At 34.8% G+C, this 24,285-nt stretch overlaps 1 protein-coding gene across 1 annotated transcript in view; it reads right to left on the bottom strand.

The window, feature by feature from the left end:
* Positions 1 to 23,348, bottom strand: part of LOC138707602 (cell adhesion molecule Dscam2-like) — a 1,410,362-nt gene extending 1,387,014 nt beyond the window's left edge. Inside the window, exon 1 of the mRNA XM_069837241.1 lies at positions 23,126 to 23,348. Within this exon, the coding sequence (XP_069693342.1) occupies positions 23,126 to 23,192 (67 nt within the window). The 5' untranslated portion in view covers positions 23,193 to 23,348. The remainder of the gene's footprint in view (positions 1 to 23,125) is intronic.
* Positions 23,349 to 24,285: the final 937 nt, after the last annotated feature.

Here is a 24,285-nt window from a genome sequence, read left to right as displayed (position 1 = left end):
ATTATTATTCCATTACTAAATCATTTTAAGGAGAAAAATATTATTAACAAAAATAAAAACACTTTCAAGCTATAAAGATTGTGGTTTCATGATCTGTTGCTTCAGACGATACCTAACTGCAATACCTGAATGAATGAATGAATGAATGAATGAATGAATGAATGAATGAATGAATGAATGAATGAATGAATGAATGAATGAATGAATGAATGAATGAATGAATGAATGACTGGGGAGAGGAAAGCGAATATCAATTGGAAGGTATACGATGATAATCGCTACCTCGTAACAATTCCTGAATCTCCTGGATGGCACAATGGCCTTTCATGATCCAGAGCCGTCCACCCGAGAAAAACTCGGACATTCGTTAAACCGAACAATGGATCACTTAGCGAGACGGAATAGCTTTGCATACTGTCTATAACGCCAGGCGTTCTGTAGCAATATATCATTTCTATTTTTCGTAACCGTTTTTACACGACTCTATTATACAATCTTTTGATATAATCAGTGTTATAGTGTGTTTTAATTTTTATGGTAAAGTAAGGCCTGAATCATTTCAATAAAATTAAGGTTTTATAATAAACAGATTACAACATTAAAGTAATGAATGCTAAAGTGAATAAAAAAGAATGATGTTTTTAAGATTCTTAAAAAATAAGAGAAATGTATTATATTGTATTAATATAGTTCATACATAAAAATCGAAATAAATTTGAATCGTATTCTTATAATAACAAAAGGTATGAATTCTTTAAGATTGTTGGAACCAAAATGCAACACTGCCATAGTATTTAATCATAGTAGAAATTTAGGTCCAAGAATATATAACAAATTTATATTTAAATATCCTAATCTCATCAATTCTAATATTTTTAGTATTAAATTAAAAAAGTTATGTATGGATTTTATAAATAATGAATAATTGTAAATTTAAATGTATATATTCTTTTTGTGTACTAGACATAAAACAAATAGTATTGAATATTTCTTAATTTAAAATCAGGAATCCGCCACTGAGCACGAGTTCTAGTCTTTCAGGGTGAGCCAAAATTTTATCTGTGTATACTATACTTTATGGTACAAGTATTAGGAAAATAAAATAAAATAACTTAGAAAAATGTGAGGCCGGTATTACGTTTAGAAAGTGAAAATAGTGAAGAAGGGAATGTGGCGAGACCAAAGCAGTGTATGAAACCGTGTTGATGTGTGTTAAAGTACGTTAGTGCGAGACTAGATCTTGCAGAATGGTACAAATGGAATAAAAATTAAGTAGGATAGTAAATTTATCTTGATTCGATTACAAAAATGAGGCGCTACTGAAGATTTAACTGGAGGTAATATATAGGGTATTTCAAAAGTCAGTTCAAATATTAAACAGCTAAAAATATTATAATATTTGAGATAGGGAAAAAACAAACACATCACAGTATTGGGCAAACAACGGGGTTTACAAAACATATGGGAGATGTTCGCCGTTCTCTTGTTCAACGTACAGCATTGTCTGCGAAACCATGAACAGCATTTTGCAGATAATGTCTTCGAATGTTGGCAATTTCTTGCGAGATGGCATCTTTCAGTTGCAGTACAGTTATTGGATGTGTCAGGAAAACCCGTTTTTTAAGGTAACGCCACAATTAAATGTCAGCCGGAATGAAATCTGGAGATCGCGGAGGCCACCTTGTCGGAAAGTGATGATACCAAGGGATATGCTACTGGAGCTAAATGAGAGCTCTGAGCAGAATGGAATGAAGATAAATAATGCAAACAATACGAAGACGATGGTTGTCGCATGAAAAATAAAGGTAAACTTGCGAATTCTAAATGAGGCAGTGCAGCAAGTGAACAGCTTCAACTACTTGGGGTGAACTATAAGCAGTAATCTGAGCTGATGTCAGGAAGTCAAAAGGAGGATAGCAAAGCCAAAGGAAGCTTTTAATACCAAAAGGAGAATCTTCTGCGTTTTTATAGAAAAATAACTAAGGAAGAGATTAGTGAAGCGCTTTTTGTGAAGTGTGGAAATTTATGGAGCAGAAACATACACATTACGACGAAGTGAAGAGAAAGGATAGAAGCATTTGAAATGTGGATATGGAGAAGAATGGAGCGTGTGAATCGGACAGACAGAATAAGAAATGAAGCTGTGTTGGAAAGAGTGGGTGAAGAAAGAATGATGCTGAAACTGATTAGGACGAGAAAAAGGAATTGGTTGAGTCACTGGCTTAGAAGAATTTGCCTACTGAATGATGCACTGGAAAGAATTGTGAACGGGAGTAGAGTTCGGGTCAGAAAAAGATATCAGATAATAGACGACATTAAGATAAGATATGTGCATCATATGCGGGGACTAAGAAGAAGGTCGAAAATAGGAAAGATTGGAGAATGCTGGATTTGCAGTGAACGACCTGCCCATGGGTGGAACACTTACGCGTGTGTGTGTGTGTGTGTTTGTGTACTACGTATATGTGTATGTATGTATGTATGTATGTACGTATGTATACATATATATATACATATACAGGGACATCATTTTATTTTTACTCCAATTTTTATTGTACCTGAGTTTTTTAATGTACTTCACTCCCACCCCTTCTACTAATGAAGTTCAACCATCCTCCACACAGATCCAAGATATCGTATACAGTCATAGTAGCTTTACGGTCATAGTAAACAGTGCGTTCCAAAAATATGTTCGCGTTTTCCAGTGACGGAAGAGCTTTCAATATTGCATCATTTTCCATTTGCCTACGTCGCATCCCGGTTTCCCCCACCTGCTTCTATTCGCCTCTCTGTAAATGCTAGTGGCTGGGCTGCCTTAGCTCTTTTCTGGGAACATTAATTTCTGTTAGGACTTGGACGTCTACGTAATATTATACCCATACAATTGTTTAAAATAACTTAAATAAAAGGGCCTCGTTAAGTAATTAACTGTCACGTGATTTCCTCCCTTTCTACGACGCTGCGACGTAACTACGTGGACGGACAGTAGATAGCATGTCTGAGTAATTTTATCTTTTCGGATCGGGCAGAAGTGAAGATTGAATTTACAGTACGTAAGGTCTCTTTTATAGAGTAGGTACAGAATTATTTCAACATGAGTTACTAGTACGATGTACGAACCTAGTAGTTGGAATTACGTACAATAATCTATAGTGCGATAATATGTACAAAATAACTGAAGCCTGTATCGAAATACACGGCCACCATTTTCAAAAAGGTGTTTAATTATCCATATTAAATTATGATTATTTTTCAATTTAACTTCATTCTCTATAGTGTACGGTAATGTGTTGTAGATAGTTTAATATACACTGTATAATGAATACATCCGCATGAACAGCTCAGTTCGTGAGTAAAAACAATCATTGTTAATACTGTACTGTATTCTGATTAAAGAAAAACCTAATGAAAATGATCAAACTCAAAATCGCGATATTTCCTAGTTTACGTAAATGGATGAACTGCTTTTCTTCCATCATATACCGAGTAAAGTTATTTTTCTTGTATTTTACGTCAGTATCATCGAACTCCAGTCGTGGAAAGGGGTAGCAAACGGTGTTTCCGGTTCTTAATCGTTGATCCAAAGGTATAGCCAGGTTAATATTAGAAATATTAGTAAAAATAAAATGATGTCCCTGTATATTCATATTCATATTTATTGTCATCAAACGTATTTCAGGTAATGGCTTCCCTCACATTTCTGCATACGGTCCACCACTACCTTGCTTACATTCAATCCTTTATCCTTTATATTTCTCTTATCATCTATGACTCCCCCAGTCTGCCAAATATTTAAAGTTTAACCCTGCTTCTGCCTATCTACAGTATCTACAACTCTTGATCTTCTATCTCTTCCCTCAATCTAAATTCCAAATACTATGCACTACTGTCCACCTTACTCTTATATAGTAACATTCGCGTCTACATCTATTCCTCCATCTCTACTACTATCATTGTCATCTTTCATTACTGTTATCCCTACTTTTATGTTTAACGTTCAAACCTTTTTATCTCTGACTAGTATTCACTAATATTTCTACTATCTCATCTACTTTATCTTATTATATTATTTGTCTCAATTATTCTTGCAATGTTCTAATGTTTGTGCTACCTCCTTGCAATTTCTTGTTCGATTCACTTGTCACTTTTTCACTTTATTGGATAACTTTTACGGTACACTCTCACTACTTGCACATAATCTCTCCTACTCTTATTAGTCTCGCTACCATATTGCTTTTCATCTCTCTAATTTACTCTATTCGTCTTCTATTAACACTTCATTTCTTGATCCCCTATATTATTCGCAGTTCCACTTCAGTTAACTTATTGATCCAATACTCACATTTTTTACCGCATCTAATGCCACAGACTAAGTCAGATCTTTCCTCTAGTTCACTTTTACACTTCACACGTCTTAGTTCGCACTTCCTTGTCTCTTTAACTATCACATAACTCGCTGAATTTTTATACAAGTATCATCTATTTTCTCGCACATCTATTTTAGCTCCCTCTCAAAAACCTCCACGACTGCTGGACTTTGACCCTCTGCACTCTCATATATATATATATATATATATATATATATATATATATATATATATACACCGATGAAATGTTTTCGATCAACTATGAAAACAACTATATACTTTATTTCAATGTACAAACACATCGGAAAAACTAAATAGACCAACAAAATTAAATATTCTCTATCTCTCTAGCATTATGACATGATAGAATATTCAAAACGAAATCCCTGTTTAACCACAAATCATAGTTGTTGTGATAGGTGACCGAAAACTTTTGACGGGTAGTGTATGTCTGTGCGTGTGTGCATATATATATATATATATATATATATATATATATATATATATATATAAGCATTATGCTTCACTAACAACCACAATATGCGTACACAATATTAAAGGATGAGTGAGAAGCGAAGACAGAAATCTGAAAATTCATCAATTCTGACAATACCTGGCCGACAGGGAACGTGGAAACGAGAAGCGTAATATCTTCACATACCATTAACCGAAATGACTGACATTTGCAACGGACTTCTGACGACGCCAGAAGCGAAATACGCTTCAAAATCAATCAGCTGTCAGGTATCACGACGATCCTAATTTTATAACGTTTGAGTTCACATGTGCGCCAACAAAAACCGAAAATTTTCAACCTTTCGCCTCTATTGATTCTTGCTGCGAGACTTTAGTGTAGCTACATTAGTTCATTGCTCAATGTTTGCTGATGCTCAACCACAAGTTTAATTGTTTGGAAACCATTTATCTGTTTGAATTACTTGTGTTTATTAACCAGTAGAGACAACTGTATACTTTAATTTTATTCATGTGAAAACTTGGAATTCATGGGAATGGCTTTATGCCGTACATGTACACAGATTACAACTTTAAAATGTATCTTTAATTTATTACGTGCTTGCATGCGAACCTGTGTAAACTTCAAAGACCTTTTAATGGCAACATTTATAATAATAATTACTAGAGCCCGGAAATTCATGCATTTGCATATATTTTTCCATTGGCTGTAATTAATTCCTGATTAATTATGTTCACGAATCATCAACATTTACGCTTATCAAACCAAATTTTATGTTGCATATAATTGCGTATTTTGTTTTTTTTTTTTAATAATTTCATGATATTTATATTATTGTGACGTATGATCCCGACTGCGCGCAATATAAATATCTACCCGTTTTAAAACGCCCGACTGAGCGCGGTAGTGATTTTTGAGTATAGGTCAACTGCGCGATTATTCCTGCATTTTCGTTCCCATTTTTTGGAGTCTTAGGCTAGCATTCATGGAGAGGCCTATTTGTCACTCATAGGTTTGGTTAAAAATGCAGTGTTATATTTATGCCGAAATTAGTATAGGGCAAAAAATAGTACATTATGCAACGAGCCTATATAATGGTAGTAATTAAGACGCGAGTATGTTTCTTTATAAAACGAGCGCAAGAAACCACATTTCTAACTTGAAATTATTCAGAAGTATTCATGTTATGATTATCTAAGTGAGGAGCGGAACTGACCTGAATTGTGAGATGTGCGCAGACGCGAAAGTATTGATTTTTTCCGAGGCACGAATGCCATTGACCTTGATATAATCTAGAGAATAACATGAAGATTAGTCTTCATATAACCTGGAAATTGATTTAGAATTGAAAAACGAGATGACAAATTGAATTTATTTGAATATTATTTACAATTAACGCTAATTATTACAGTAACACAACAAAACCTTCTGCGACAGTATTGGATTTCCAGCCTCCGTGACTTTTCGCTAATTGTCTTTCGATTGCATATCCAAGAATAATCGATACTTGCGGTTTTATAATGGTACAATGGTGATTTCTCATTGGCTGAACAACTGAATTATAATGAATAGGTGTACTTTAATGAGGTGCATTAAAGGGCTACTACCAGGTGTATAATTACTACATTTCAGCATGGTCGAGCATAAAAAATAAATTATGGCTTATTTAACGACGCTTGCAACAACTGAGGTTGTGTCAGCGTCGCCGATGTGCCGGAATTTTGTCCCGCAGGAGTTCTTTTACATTCCAGTAAATCTACTGAAATGAGCCTGTCACATTTTAAGCACACTTAAATGCCATCAATCTGGGCCGGGATCGAACCCGCAACCTCGAGCACAGATACCAGCGCTATACCGACTGCGCTACCCAGGTCGATAGCATAGGGCATTTATCAATATTTTAAAAGTATTAAATTAATTTAAATTATTTGGTTTTCTTGTAATAATAATAATAATAATAATAATAATAATAATAATAATAATAATAATAATAATAATAATAATAATAATAATAATAATCACACGTCTTTACGAAATGCAATCGTGAGATATTTCCTTGCCTGTATTTTAAAATTCATTCCTCTATGTACTGCTTACGCTTTTCGCAGGCAGGTTTAGATTTGTAAGTACCTGTATCATTCATTTTGATGAAAGTGCTGATCTGCTTTGAATAATAGGATCAAGAAAGTTGTATATATGTGAATGTGCACTATTAACTTTAAGTCCGAAAAACCTGTGTAATGCCTCACAATCATTGGTTGGTTTTTCTTATGTGATAGCCTAGATCATATATGTAAAAGATAGGTCGGCCTTATAGGCTTTGAGGTTAACAACTTTTGTCAGGTTTACTACGCTGCCATCTAGTTGTTACATAAGGAGTCACGTCATAATCCCCATTTGAATTGCATTAGCGACTGTACTGCCATCTCGTGTTCGTTTACGGCGGACGGGTGGCTATCCTGGCGGTTGTTCTCTTCAAAGTGCTGCCGATTTTAACATAGCGATGAGCTATCTGTTACATATATGATCTAGGGTGATAGTGTCAGAAGCCCACATTTCTGGAGGAAACGCAGAATCTGAATCTATTTACTACTAGTGATGCCACATTTCTGTTAAATGAAAAAGAGTGGCATGCATTTGACGTAATTGTGGTACACCCGCTCGCGCAGTTGGCCTGTTTACACTTCAGTAGCTCGCGCGCAGGAGGGAAAAAATTGATTCTTTCGAGCGCAGTCGGTACCCAACATATTGTGACATTATTTTCCTGTTTAAGCTCATTAGAGCTGTTTTCATGTTGCATAAAAATGAATAGTTTGGATTTTAGAAATAAAAGCATCATATTCTATTTTTGAAAACTGGTATTTAATGAAATTATTATAATTATTTTTACCAGTAAAGTATAGAAAGTTCCGCGGCACACCTAGCGAATCTGACGGCACAGTAGTCTGCCGTTGTGCCGTAAGTTTAATTTCATCTAGTTTGACATATAATGTCATTACATTTATTGATTACTACCATTATTATTATTATTATTATTATTATTATTTAGTGCATATTACAGTACCTGGCCACATTATTATAATCACTCACATTTTTACTGTGCTTTACATATTACTTTCTCGTTTGAACTCTGGTTTCCTTTTCTTTCATAAGCAATTTTTAAACAATACTAAGTAAAATTACAATTATAACAATGTTAATTCAAGAAATATTGATAAATAACCAACCACACCTCATTTTTACAGAAATTTCAGTATTTCGTACGACCTCCTTTGGCTTTAATTACGGCTTCAATTCTCTTTGGTATGCTTACAATACAATTCTGTATTATTTCCTGGATCCTCTCATTGTGATTCCAAACATGTGTCAGCCTTTTACTAAGTCGAACTCTGGTAGTAATAAATTCTTTTGCCATCTCTCTTGTTATGATTACCCAGACGTTCTCAATGGGATTCAAGTCCGGTGAGTTTCCTGACCATGGCAAATGTGGAATGTTTTTGGAAGCCAGAAACGTTTTGACAATGAGAGGATCCAGGAAATAATACAGAATTGTATTGTAAGCATGCCAAAGAGAATTGAAGCCGTAATTAAAGCCAAAGGAGGTCGTACGAAATACTGAAATTTCTGTAAAAATGAGGTGTGGTTGGTTATTTATCAATATTTCTTGAATTAACATTGTTATAATTGTAATTTTACTTAGTATTGTTTAAAAATTAAATATGTAATGTGAATTCTGCTTAAGAAAGGAAACCAGAGTTCAAATGAGGAAGTAATATGTAAAGTACAGTAAAAATGTGAGTGATTATAATAATGTGGCCAGGTACTGTATTTTATTTGCATATTTTAAGGGTTTTAAAGGCATACTTGCAGGTATTTTAGTAGCTTTTAGGGCATGAAATTCCTATACAGAGTAAAAAATACGCATTCGCTCCCACGGTAAGTAAGAAGTGTTTCAGGCAATGCACTACTGAAAATAGTCGGACATTGACAAATTTTATCTTTTTTTTATTTTCGCACTAAAAATATACGGTTTCATGAAAATATTATCTCAGTACCTTAATTGTATGTATACTTTTATATAATTGGTAGGAGTTGTGTTAGTATACGAGTTATGTATAGCCAAAGCTTTAAGTTTAATTATCTCAAAAAAGAAATTTTCTACGTTTTCAACCATAAGTAGCCTATTCACTTTATTTTTCAGTGGTTAAAGCTATAAAAGGTCCATATTCATAGACATTCTTTACGCGAGCTTCGGGTGGATGATCAGCGAACTAACGTTTTTCATATTCATAAACCAGTGTTAGCGATATGATATGATACATGATATGATATGATATATGATATGATATATGATATGATATGATATATGATATGATATATGATATGATATATGATATGATATGATATATGATATATGATATATGATATATATGATATATGATATGATGTATGATATGATGTATGATATGATATATGATAAGATATGATATATGATATATGATATGATATGATATGATATGATATGATATGATATGATATGATATGATATGATATGATATGATATGATATGATATGATATATGATATATGATATGATATATGATAAGATATATGATATGATATATGATATGATATATGATATATTATATGATATGATATATGATATGATATATGATATGATATGATATACGATACGATACGATTTGATATGATATGATATATGATATATGATATGATATGATATGATATATGATATGATATGAAGAGTCCACTGCAAGAATGATGGATGTCATTTGGAATACATTTTGCAGGAGAAGCAATTGAAAGTTTGAAATGCTTAGCGCTCAATGCTTAACTGTGATTTTCCGAGCATTGCTGGACAATGACTATCAGTGTTAATGCCATATAACTCTCTATGTACATTCTATATGTCTTAAACTATGCATTGACAGTCTTGGTTCATTTTCGACAAGAAAGTGACATCCATTATTCTTGCAGTGGACTCTTCATATATGATATGATATGAATCCTGTACAAGTAATCAGTCGATAGCCGGGGCTAGTTTAGCACGCTCATAGCGCGGGCTAGCGAAATGTCTATGAATAGCACCCAAAGTGATGAAACTAGGCACACTATTTCATTAATGTCCTTGTTGTGAAATGGAGTATTTTATTGGCTGTATGCAGCATAGTAAAGCAGTAATATCTTTATTAATGTTTGAACAATTAAGAAATATATATATATATATATATATATATATATATATATATATATATATATATATATATTATCGGCTGTATGCAGCATAGTAAAGCAGTAATATCTTTATTAATGTTTGAACAATTAAGAAATATATATATATATATATATATATATATATATATATATATATATATATATATATATATATATTTAGAATTAAGCAATTTAGAGTTGGGAGTTACTAATGCTGTATTGCACAATATACAGTGTTACCTTTAAGAAAAACTTAGAATAAAACAAGTAACAATTATTTTTAGAAATAGGATTTTCGCTAAAATTATTAAAACAATTATTTCTTTTTAAGTGTTTATGAGAAAATATTGAAATTTACAATGTATGATTATATTGATATGCATATTCAGTAAAATGCTCAATTCTGCAGCTAAAATATTGTGGATTTTGGAAATTACAAATATTTATTTTTAAGTGTTTATGAAAAAATATTGAAATTTACAATGTATGATTATATTGATATGCATCTTCAGTAAAATTTTTAATTCTCCAGCTAAAAATTGTGGATTTTAGAAATTACAGTAGCGCACCACCTTAAATGCTAGAGTACAATTTACTACAAATTAAAACTTTTCTGTTATTCTAAAACTGGGTTAGTTACTCATCTTAAAAAGCTTACACATCTCTCTAATTAATTAAATATTACATCATTGCGCGATGCTTTCGGGTTTTTGAACGTGTGGTACAAGCAGAGGTATGAAAAGTGACGGAGCTAATTGTCCACTCCAACAGCAAGCACAGCAGATATTGGGGATCCTATAAGCTAATCTCCAAGTGTAGACCGAGTAATATAACCAAGTTCGCTTTCTCTGGTGACAGGTCATGTTGCTACAAAGTGTTGGAATACCTCGCAATAAGTTTAATACTAGGGAAGCCTCAGTTGACAATAAAGTAGCATGTCTGTATTGTAATGTTTACATCTACTGCTTACGTCGGTAATGAGTCTCTTATTTTCAGAACTCTTTCTTCATTTTTATTTGCGCATTATTAAAGGAGATGAGTGAAAATTGTAATTTGTAAATATTTTTAAACTCGAAAGTGTATTTTTTGCATAGAAGATCTTCTTGGAATATGTATACATACTACAAAATTTCACTCAGATTTAATATATATCTAAATAAATGTAATTTTCGAAGAACCAGGAGCTGTGAATAGTTACCTACAAACCAGAACTATGTACAATCTATAACTGGGTTACGTTTAACTCATAATCTACTGCAGTTTACTAAGTCATATGCTTCTTTCTTTGTGCCAATGCGCATTTATTGGTGTTCTTGATTTCGTAATTACGTATTTACTTACTTGCATACTTACACATGGCTTTTAAGGAACCCGAAGGTTCATTGCTGCCCTCACATAAGCCCGCCATCCGTCCCTATCCGGTGCAAGATTAATCCACTCTTTATCATCATATCCCATCTCTCTCAAATCCATTTTAATATTATCCTCCCATCTACGTCTCGCCCTCCCCAAGGGTCTTTTTTCCCTCCGGCCTCCCAATTAACACTCTATATGCATTTCTGGATTCCCCCATGGTTATATTAGATCCGATTTGCGACCTAAAATTATTCATAATTCTCCAAGCCAGTACTCTGCCAAACCCGAGTTCATGTTCATTGAAATTTGCACCTTATTCACAAAATGTCTAGTGTGTGTCGTATATAAACCCCCACATATATATGACGTAGATGATTTCGAAACCGCCTTACTAAACGTAACGCCGCAATATGAGAACGTTATAATCATGGGTGACTTCAATTCAAACTTACTTGACTCACATTCATTCTTTCAGTGCCTTGATATGGTAATCCTACCCCTAGCTCCCACACATCATACGGAAGGTACAGACACATTACTGGACTTGATAATTACTAACAATGTTGACAAAATACTGACGCATGGACAGTTGCCTGCACCAGGACTATCAGGGCATGATATCATTTATCTATCATTTAATCTGCAGTGTCTTAAATCGACTCCCAGAGTAATTACTTACAGGGAAATTAAAAGGATAGATAACATTGCACTGAAAGAAGACGCTGCACAACTTCCATGGCACATGATCTGGACATTACGAACTGTAGACGAGAAAGTAGACTTATTCAATACGTTAATACTTCAACTTTATGACAAACACGCACCATTAAAGACCAAACGTACCAGAAGAAACCCATCCCCTTGGATGACGACTGAAATACGTAGCCTGATGTCCAAACGCGACTTAGCTTATAGAAAATACACCCGCAACAAAAACGACGAACATTTTAACTCCTATAAACACCTAAGAAATAGAACGACTCAACTAATAAGAAACGCTAAACTGAAATACTCCTACAAACTTATAGAACCCAACACAACCCCTTCCGAATTATGGAAAAATCTGAAGGTTATTGGACTTGGAAGGGCTAGTGAACAAGCAGACATTCCCATCCCACTTGACCGCTTGAACGAACACTTTGTAAAGGACCCGAGCTTGAACGACACAACGAAACAAGACACAGTTTTGCCTGACTCAGTTCCCCCAACTCGAGACAAATTCTATTTTACCGACGTCACTCCCATTGACGTAATGAACGCCATCCGACGCATCAAGACAAAAGCCCAAGGGCCGGACAACATTAGCATAATACTTATACAGAAAATACAAGAGATAGTAATACCTACGATTTCACATATATTCAATAGTTCCTTAATCACTTCAACTTTCCCTAAAATATGGAAGCAAGCTTTCGTTCTTCCTCTTCCAAAAGTCAAAGTTCCCACCGACCCGAACGACTATAGACCAATCAGTATCCTGCCAGCCATTTCAAAAGCACTGGAAAGAATCGTACACAGACAAATTACTACCTACATGAACGAACACAAACTATTCGACGAGTATCAGTCAGGTTTCAGAGCTGGACACAACACAAGCACTGCTCTACTTAAAGTGACCGAAGACATTCGTGAAGCAATCGACTCTAATGAAGTAACAATACTAACACTTCTTGACCTTAGCAAAGCTTTCAACTCTGTAAATTTTGACCTGCTCACCATAAATTGAGAAATATGTATTTGTCAGAGACTGCTGTGAGTTGGTTCGAATCCTACTTACGGGAAAGACAACAATGTGTTGTATCCGGGAATCGAAGCTCCTCCTGGCTTGACATAACATCAGGTATACCACAGGGGTCGGTACTCGGACCATTGTTGTTCACAATATATGTCAATGATATTACATCTCTTGTAAGGCATTGTAACTATCACTTGTATGCTGACGACCTTCAATGCTACATCTCTTCCCGCTTAGACCGAGTAAATGACGCTATAGATAAATTGAACGAAGACATTGACTCGATTGTGACATGGACAAAGAAACTCCGTCTTAAAATCAATCCTGGAAAGACACAAGCAATTATATTAGGACACAAACGGCAAACCGACGCTGTAAAACACCTCGACATTTCCCCTGTTAAAGTAAGTACAGTGCATATCCCTTTCAGTTCTTCAGTAAAAAATCTTGGCATTCACATGGATAATAATCTCAACTGGGACATGCAAATCACAGAAACCTGCAGAAAAGTATATTCTATTATCCATGTGCTAAAAAGGATAAATGTTCATCTCCCCTCTTGCTTAAAAAAGTCCCTTGTGCAGACACTTGCATTTCCCTATTTCGACTATGCGGACATTTTACTGACTGACCTCTCCAGCGACAACAAAATGAAACTTCAACGTGCTCATAATTTGTGTGTACGTTTTGTAAGCAATGTTCGTAAATATGGTCATATTAACCCATCCCTGGAAGCAATAGGTTGGCTTAAACTAGATAAGAAAAGAAATTTACATTCACTTCTCTTTCTCTTCGAAATCTTGAACTCTTCTATTCCTTCGTACCTGTCGTCTCGCTTCACTTACCTTTCTTCCCACCATAATCTGAACACACGCTCTCGTCATGAAACAATACTAACAATACCATCCCATCGCACCTCCTCATACTCATCTTCTTTCACAATAGCCCTGCCAAGACTCTGGAATTCGCTACCTGCTAGCATCAGGGACTGTCGAAATAAAATTTAATTCAAACGAAAACTTACTAGGCACTTGGTCAGTAATTGATTACTTGTAAATAGTTTCTTTAATATATCACAAAATATTTCAATATTCAGTAATTTCATCACTATAAAATTTTGTTATTCTAGATTTAATTTGTAATTCAGTAAATATTAAATATTCGTTGTTTCTCTATGATAAATTATATAGCTTTAATTATTCAGGTAATCTTTTCGTACTTTGATTTTATTCTAATTGCAAATTTAATACTAATTGTAATATTATTTGTAATTGTAATTGTAAATCTAATACTAATTGTAATTTTATTGTTGATATTGTAGTTGGAATCTCCTGGTAGAGGGGCAGAGAATGCCTGACGGCCTTATCTCTACCAGGTTAAATAAATAAATACTAATACTAATACTAATACTAATACGTGCTACAAGCTCTGTCCATCTCAAACGTCTGGATTTAATGTTCCTAATTATGTCAGGTGAAGAATACAATGTGTGAAGTTCTGCGTTGTGTAACTTTCTCCATTCTCCTGTAACTTCATCCCTCTAAGCCCCACATATTTTCCTAAGAACCTTATTCTCAAACACCCTTAATCTCTGTTCTTTTCTCAAAGTAAGAGTTCCAGTTTCACAAAGAAAAAAGACAACTGCTAATATAACTGTTTTATAAATTCTAACTTTCAGATATATTATTATTTTGATGTACCGAAGTTCATATGATATTTCCATGCAGATATTCTGCGTCATCATACGATGAAAGAGTAATGGAACGGAGAAAAAAAGCATCAGCACGTAGAGCTGAAAACCCGGGTTCAAATCCCGGCGCCGGAGAGAATTTTTCTCCGTTCCATTACTCTTTCATCGTATGATGACGCAGAATATCTGCATGGAAATATCATATGTACTTCGGTACATCAAAATAATAATATATATGATATGCGTAAATCACTTCGTGATTTAAGACGGCGCTTATTCCGTCGGATCCCGGCCAACTAGTCACTCATATCGAGTGCACCTCAGCACATGTGTGGACTTCGGTCCTGCGTTCATAGACATCTATGACGTAGTGCAGAGGGCGGCCACTTAAGGGAACCCAAGAGTTGGAGCTTAATCTGAGACGATTCTAACCGGCGTCGGGGTTGTATCCGGTGTGGCTTAGTGGATAAAGCATCAGCACGTAGAGCTGAAAACCCGGGTTCAAATCCCGGCGCCGGAGGGAATTTTTCTCCGTTCCATTACTCTTTCATCACCTAACTTTCAGAGTTTTTGACAGTAGACTAGGTGACAAAAGCTTCTCAACCGAATATTAACACGTATTTCCCATATTTATTTTGCGTTTAATTTTCTCCCGAGTGTCACTTATATTTGTTACAGTTGCTCCAAGATATTTGAATTTTTCCACCTCTTCGAAGGATAAATCTACAATTTTTATATTTCTATTTAGTACAATATTCTGGTCACGAGATATAATCATATACTTTGACTTTTCGGGATTTACTTCCAAACCTATCGCTTTACTTACTTCAAGGAAAATTTCAGTGTTTTCCCTAATCGTCGTAATTACGTATTTCTTTAGTAAATTCTGTACTCATTTCTTTCTTCGTTTATTTGTTAATTTATTTCACCCATCATTGAACCTTTATTTCAGTTATTGGTTTATTGATTCCTTGGCAAAAATCATATTTACACGTTTATTTATACAATTATTAAATTGCAGGTATGTGTAACGTATACTAAAGGATCTACGAGGGCTATGTTGGACAGCCCTGACATGTACAGGAAGGCAGGTATCTCGACAAGACGCACACTCCACCGAATTGTATCGGATACTGCAAACAGAGTATTGATGTTGAGGGTGTGCTTGTGCCGTCGGCCTTTATGTTGTAAATAATAATTAGGTCCGCCTGCTTGGTTTTGAGATAGCGTGCTGGACTCCTAATCAAAGTAACCCGGGTTCGATTCCCGGTCGTGAAGTCAGGGGGATTTAATTCGGAGCTCTTCACGGGGACTGGATGTCTGTCCATTGTCCAAGTGCGTGTGGTGTCTCGTAGTGGCACCCTGGGTACCCACAGCGAATAGGGATTATAAAGAATAGACACTGAGCGAATTTTCCTGTGTTTTGTTTCTCTGTGCGCAGGCTTTTAGTTCCACTTTCAAGCGCTAGAGGTTAGTGTAATCCAGCATACGTTAAGATAATAATTGAGTATAGAGTTGAGGCACAGGATCCTAACATCGCCTACCTTATTGCATAATCCAGTAACACTTTGCTTCAAATAAATTCAAGTTAACAGCTTTTCCTTATTTCTCATTGACGAACTAGTTGTAATAATATATATTTTTTTTTATATTTCAGACATAATAAATTACATTATAAAATAATATAATATCTTATAAAATTAAGTATCAAATTCGTTTAATATTTGTATATAATATAATATAGGGATATAGTTTTACTTCTCATAAGAGTTTTGTTTTTTCCATTTTCAGTGCTATCAAATCATTACATACTTTAATTGTTGTTGGGATCAACGTCTCAGCTCTCATTATAAAGGAACTCTAGAGTCTAGGCATTACAGTTAATGACGGATTTATTATTTTATGGATCCAATTTATTTTATTTGAGTACATAATGTACCTATAGTCCCGTCGCTCTAATTTCCGGCAGCCAATCACGATACAGGTCGGCTACATTTAAACGTGTGCGTCTTGTGATTCGCTGGTGAAGATTTCCTAAGGCTCGATAAATACTTAATATAATCGCCTGCCATTTTGGCTCTTTCGTTGGCGTTCGCAGAAAGCACACGAGGACGTTATTTGCCGCTCAATTATTTGCTGAATTACAGTGCGTTTAATTTATTACCATAGGAGCTACGACATAAAAATGTTTAACGGTGTGGGAAATAGATTCCTCGTCTGGTAGCTCGGCAACAAAAGAACAAAAATGGGAACGATAGTACCTACCTAGACTTTATAGAGCCTTCACTTCCTAAGACGTAAGCAAAGAGGAGGAGCCACGCCGGGAATAACAGCGTCGCGACTATATATGTATTAATTATATGTGTTATATTTCCACTGTGTCGACTGCTAGCTGGTGTGATGTCAGCGCCAACTCTGGGGAGAAAGCAGAATCTCACGCTCTAGCTGGCTTGAAGGTCATTGAAATCAGTCCGGCTACATCAACGGTACCGACGCGCGAAGTGTCCATACTTATTTACCTATACGCTGGGGTACCCTGACCCAGTAAACGGGGAAGTCCTGCATTGTGTGCGTGTGTTCAGTAGAGTTGTGGGTATAGGTACAATAAGCCTCAGATGCGGCGCAGTAATTAGGGGAAAAAAATAATTGGCGGGCTTTAAAACTACTACAACCGTGTGAATTTTCATGAAAAAAATCAGGGACTTGATTTTTTTTTTCGTAATTCACTTTCGAAGTTTTAGGAGTGTGTTTTAATTAAATCAACACGAACTGGCTGTTATGAAAGAAAACAAATGAAAACGGATCGGGATAAGTAACACTTGATGTGGAAAGACACAAAAAATATATAATTGAAAATCTTGAGAAAGACGTGAAAGCACTCTGGGTGGTTGAACAAGAAACGTTTAAAGGCGAAGCCACGCTGACGTCGCCAAGTACTAAGAGCTACAAAGTGTCGTCGCCGAAGAGATGCGTTCTCTAACTTCTCCAAACAAAATTTCCAATAATTCGTCCCTCCTACAATTCCTATGTCAACTGTCACTTTCTGAATTCCACTTAAACCTTACTACGTCCTTCAGGCGATGTTATCGCATACTAAATGACTTGAGACGTGCTACGTAACGCGACGCTATACTTCTCAAAAGTCACGAGGTCAGAACCACTGCAATAATTGTTAGGTGTCTAATTCTAGAAATGAAAATTGATCGTCTTTCACTTGTACAGTGTCTCGTTTCCCGCATTTAATTCGACAACTTATTTTTTTTATATATTGACAACAATGTCACCACACCGCGCACTGACGATCTATGTCAGAGCAACTGAATGTTATTTATTAATGTTAATGCTTAGGAACAGTGCAACTTCTTACTCATAAAATAGCAATAATAGACAAGTTTCAATCAAGGCGCACAATACAACGTATTATTTTCGGCAAAGTTATAAATGAGAATTATCTCAGAATTCTTGAAGTTTTAATAGAATAAGAAAACGCAATATAATTTAAATAAATAACTTTATTAAGTGCTGTCACTCTGTAAAGATCTAAATATTATCGGGCTTCCTACAGTTGGACACTAACGAAGAAAGTTATTCCCCATCTTACGCAAGTTTTGATGAAAGGAAGCTGTATGGCGCGAATTAGAACGTCAGAAACAGAAAGCGTATCCACTTCTTACTTATAAAATGTCTATAATAGATATGCTTCAATCTGGCAAACATTTGGATCCCTGCGTGCAAATATGAAGTAATATTTTCGGCAAAGTCATTGAGTATCATTTCCGAGTCTTTGATGAGTTATAATTAACGGAGTAAGAAAATTAAATTTAATTTAAGTAATTTATTTTATATACTGCTGTCACTCCGTAAGGATTTAAATATTATCGGGCTTCCTATAATTTAACAATAACGAAGTAAGTTATTCTCTATCGTATGCAGGTTTTGACGAAAGGAGGATGCTTGGCGCGAATTAGAATATGAAGAACGGAAAGAGTATCCACTTCTTATTTATGAAACCCCTATAATAGATACGCTTCAATCCAGCAAACTTTTGGATCATTGCGTATAAAATGTGAAATAATATTTTCGGCGAAGTCAATGAGTATCATTCCATAGTCTTTGATAAGTTATACTGTAATTAACAGAGAAAGAAAATTAAATTTAATTGAAGTAATTTATCTTATAAAGTACTGTCACTCTGTAAAGATTTAATATTACTGGGCTTCCTACAGTTTGACATTAACGAAGAAAGTTATTCTCTATCGTATGCAAGTTTTGATGAAAGGAAGCTGTATGGCCCGAATTGGAACATCAGAAACAGAAAGCGTATCCACTACATACTTATAAAATGTCTGTAATAGATATGCTTCAATCTGGCAAACATTTAGATCACTGCGTGCAAATGTGAAGTAATATTTTCGGCAAAGTCATTGAGTATCATTTCCGAGTCTTTGATGAGTTATAATTAAGAAAGTAAGAAAATTAAATTTAATTCAAGTAATTTATTTTATATAGTACTGTCACTCCGTCAGGATTTAAATATTATCGGGCTTCCAACAATTTGACAATAACGAAGAAAGTTATTCTCTATCGTATGCAAGTTTGACGAAAGGAAGCTGCTTGACGCGAATTAGAATGTCAAGAACGGAAAGCGTATCCACTTCTTACTTATGAAATGCCTATAATAGATACGCTTCAATCCAACAAACTTTTGGATCATTGCGTAGAAATGTGAAATAATATTTTCGGCAAAGTCGTTTACTACCATTTCCAAGTCTTTGATGAGATATAATTAACAAAGTAAGAAAATTTAATTTAATTCAAGTACCAGTAATTTATTTTATATAGTACTGTCACGCCGTAAGAATTTAAATATTATCGGGCTTCCTACAATTTGACAATAACGAAGAAAGTTATTCTCCATCGTATGCAAGTTTTTTGAATAAAGGAAGCTGCTCGGCGCGAATTAGAATGTCAAGAAGGGAAAGCGTATCTACTTCTTACTTATAAAATGCCTATAATAGATACGCTTCAATCCAGCAAACTTTTGGATCATTCCGTATAAAATGTGAAATAATATTTTCGACGAAGCAAGCAGTATCATTTCATAGTTTTTGATAAGTTATACTGTAATTAACAGAGAAAGAAAATTAAATTTATTTCAAATAATTTATTTTATATAGTGCTGTTACTTCGTAAGGATTTACTGTAAATATTATCGGGCTTCCTACAATTTGACAATAACGAAGAAAGTTATTCTCCATCGTACGCAAGTTTTGACGAAAAGAAGTTGCTTGGCGCGAATTAGAACATCAAGAACGGAAAGCGTATCCACTTCTTATTTATGAAATCCCTATAATAGATACGCTTCAATCCAGCAAAATTTGGATCATTACATATAAAATGTGAAATAATATTTTCGGCGAAGCAATGAGTATCATTTCATAGTCTTTGATATGTTATACTGTAACTAACAGAGAAAGAAAATTAAATTTAATTAAAGTAATTTATCTTATAATGTACTGTTAATCTGTAAAGTCTAAATATTATCGGGCTACCTACAGTTTGACACTAACGAAGAAAGTTATTCCCCATCTTATGCAAGTTTTGATGAAAGGAAGCTGTATGGCGCGAATTAGAACATCAGAAACAGAAAGCGTATCCACTTCTTACTTATAATAGATATGCTTCAATCCACCAAAAATTTGGATCACAGCATACAAATGTGAAGTAATATTTTCGGCAAAGTCTTTGACTATCATTTCCGAGTCTTTGATGAGTTATAATTAACGGGGTAAGAAAATTAAATTTAATTCATGTAATTTATTTTATATAGTACGGTCACTTCGCAAGGATTTAAAAATTATCGGGCTTCCTACAATTTGACAATAAAGAAGAAAGTTATTGTCCATCGTATGCAAGTTTTGACGAAAGGAAGGTGCTTAGCACGGATTAGAATATCAAGAACGGAAAGCGTATCCACTTCTTACTTATGAAATGCCTATAATAGATACGTTTCAATCCAGCAAACTTTTGGATCATTGCGCATAAAATATGAAATCATATTTTCGGCGAAGTCAATGAGTATCATTTCATAGTCTTTGATAAGTTATACAGTAATTGCCAGAAAAAGAAAATTAAATTTAATTAAGGTCACTTATCTTATAAAGTACTGCCACTCTGCAAATATTTAAACATTATCGGGCTATCTACAGTTTGACAATAACGAAGAAAGTTATTCTCCATCTTATGCAAGCTTGAAGAAAAGAAGCTGTATGGCGCGAATTAGAACGTCAGAAATATAAAGCGTATTCACTTCTTACTTATAAAATGTCTATAATAGTTATGCTTCAATCCGGAAAAACTTTTGGATCACTGCGTACAAATGTGAAATAATATTTTCGGCAAAGTCATTGAGTATCATTTCCGAGTCTTTGATGAGTTATAATTAACAAAGTAAGAAAACTAAATTTAATTCAATTAATTTATCTTATAAAGTACTGTCACTCCGTAAGGATTTAAATATTATCGGGCTTCCTACAATTTGACAATAACGAAGAAAGTTATTCTCCATCGTATGCAAGATTTGGCGAAAGGAAGCTGCTTGGCGCGAATTAGAATATCAAGAACGGAAAGAGTATCCACTTCTTACTTATGAAACCCCTATAATAGATACGTTTCAATCCAGCAAACTTTTGGATCATTGCGTATAAAATGTGAAAACATATTTTTGGCGAAGTCAATGAGTATCATTCCATAGTCTTTGATAAGCTATACTGTAATTAACAGAGAAAGAAAATTAAATTTAATTAAAGTAATTTATTTTATGTAGTACTGTCACTCCGTAAGGATTTAAATATTATCGGGCTTCCTACAATTTGACAATAACGAAGAAAGTTATTCTCCATCGTATGCAAGTTTTGACGAATGAAGCTGCTTGACGCGAATTAGAATGTCAAGAACGGAGAGTGTATCCACTTCTTACTTATGAAATGCCTATAATAGATAAGTTTCAATCCAGCAAACTTTTGGATCATTGCGTATAAAATGTGAAATAATATTTTCCGCAAAGTCGTTGACTAACATTTCCGAGTCTTTGATTAGTTATAATTAACGGAGTAAGAAAATTACATTGAATTCAAGTAATTTATCTTATAAAGTACTGTCACTCTGTAAAGATCTAAATATTACTGGGCTACCTACAGTTTGACACTAACGAAGAAAGTTATTCTCCATCGTATGCAAGTTTTGATGAAACGCAGCTGTATGGCGCGAATTAGAACGTCAGAAATAGAAAGCGTATTCACTTCTTACTTATAAAATGTCTATAATAGATATGCTTCAATCCGACAAACTTTTGGATCACTGCGTACAAATTGGAAGTACTATTTTCTGCAAAATCGTTGATTATCATTTCCGAGTCTCAGATGTGTTATAATTAACGGAGTAAGAAAATTAAATTGAATTTAATTTAATTTATGTTATAAAGTACTGTCACTTTGTAAAGATCTAAAATATTATCGGGCTTCCTACAGTCAGACGATATCGAAGAAAATTTTTCCCATCGTAAGCATGTTTTTTTTTTCTTTTTTTTTTTCTTTTTTTAAGAAAGTTGTATGGCGCGAATTAGAACGTCAAAAACAGAAAGTGGATCCACTTCTTACTCCTAAAATATCAATAACTGACTTTCATTCCAGTGAACTTTTGAAGTACTGTGTGTAAATATGAAATACTATTTTCGGCATTTCCGAGTTCTTTACAAGTTATAATTAAGAGAGTACAAAAATGTAATTGAATTGAATTAATCTATCTTATGATGAGCTGTCACTCCGTAAAACTTTGAATATTATCGGTTTTTCTTTCTTTTAACGATAAAGAAGTAAGTTATTTTCCTTTCGTTTGCAAATTTAATGAAAAGTGAAATCCATGGCGCGAATTAGAACGTCAAGAATAGAAAGCGGATTCACTCAAAAGTTAATCAGTCTATACGTAACACCAGACATTACGTTTGTTTCAATACCGCAAATATTGCGTGGATTAAGGAGTTAGTTAGTAAGTAGAAGTGTTACAACCTGACCAAAGACAATGCTACGTAATGATAACAATGAAAACATCAAGAATATCTGTTGCGAGTGATTGCATTGTTCTCTGCCCAACAGTGTAGTTCGTAGGAACGACGCAACCACTTGCGGCTCGTGCAAAGTTCTCTGCCGCGGTCAGTTTGATAGGAACTCTGCGAGGGGGGCACGGATGGACACACGTGGCCACACTTACCTGGATGGGTGTGCCGGAAGGCCAGCAGCCACAGGAAGAGAAGGATCCTTTGCCGGAAGCGTATCATCCCGGCAGAGACGACGCGTCCGTGACTCCCGCTGGAGGACGTGGGACTGCCGGCCCGGAGAGCCGGAGCTTCGTGCCTACCCGCTTCGCCGACGACGTCGCCCGACGCTACACGACGCCTCTCGGCGCGGGCGCACAATGCATTGTCTACGCCGCTTCAATTAAGCACATGGTTGGGTCCACCTGAAATTTAAGCGTGTCAAATGTACAAAGGAATGCGTTCAGATTATACGGTCCATTGCAGACTTCCTAGTCGGTCAGTTCCAAGCATCTGTAACAAGGTCTACACGCATCGTAACCGGATTCGCTAGTTGACATTTTTAACACAAGCGCGCCCAAAAGGATCTTAAAATGCACATATTCTACATTATATAATTTTATAAAACCATCTCTTTTAAGAGATCTTCTGAATATGGAAGTAAAATGGTATAGGCTAACTGCATTAATTTAAGAATAGAATCTTCAGGTTGTAAGTAACCAAGAACTCAAATGTCATTTTAGTATTTAAATAACGGTTTAGCCAAATAATAATAATAATAATAATAATAATAATAATAATAATAATAATAATAATAATAATAATAATAATAATAATACTGATGATTTGTGGAATATGTATGAACAGTCTTTGTGTTAAATTTTAACGTACCTTGTTAACATGTTTCGACCTATTTTGGGCCATCTTCAGAACTGTCGTTGTTGGTGTTGGCGCCTCTTGTTTCCTGTGTGGGTGCGTTCCTAGTGTAGAGTGTATGTGTTTTGAAATTGAGTTTGACTCTACACTACGAACGCACCCACACAAGAAACAAGAGGCGCCAACACCAACAACGACCAGTTCTGAAGATGACCCAAAATAGGTCGAAACATGTTAACAAGGTACGTTAAAATTTAACACAAAGACTCATCATACATATCCGAAGTGATACAGTGTTAAAAGTAGTGTAATCAAGATGAATAATTTGTGTGTGAAGTTTGACTCCCATTTGTGGTGTAACTGTTGGTTATTGAGACGTATGACTGGTTAAGATATCACCGCGAGGGGGGGGGAACAAAAAAATATTCCTTTGTAATTTCTTCGTAAAACATTTCATTTG

The sequence above is a fragment of the Periplaneta americana genome, chromosome 10, assembly GCF_040183065.1.
Source record: "Periplaneta americana isolate PAMFEO1 chromosome 10, P.americana_PAMFEO1_priV1, whole genome shotgun sequence".
Lineage (NCBI taxonomy): Eukaryota > Metazoa > Arthropoda > Insecta > Blattodea > Blattidae > Periplaneta > Periplaneta americana.
The sequence above is the reverse complement of the archived record's forward strand: the minus strand, read 5'-3'. Positions and strand labels throughout refer to the sequence as shown.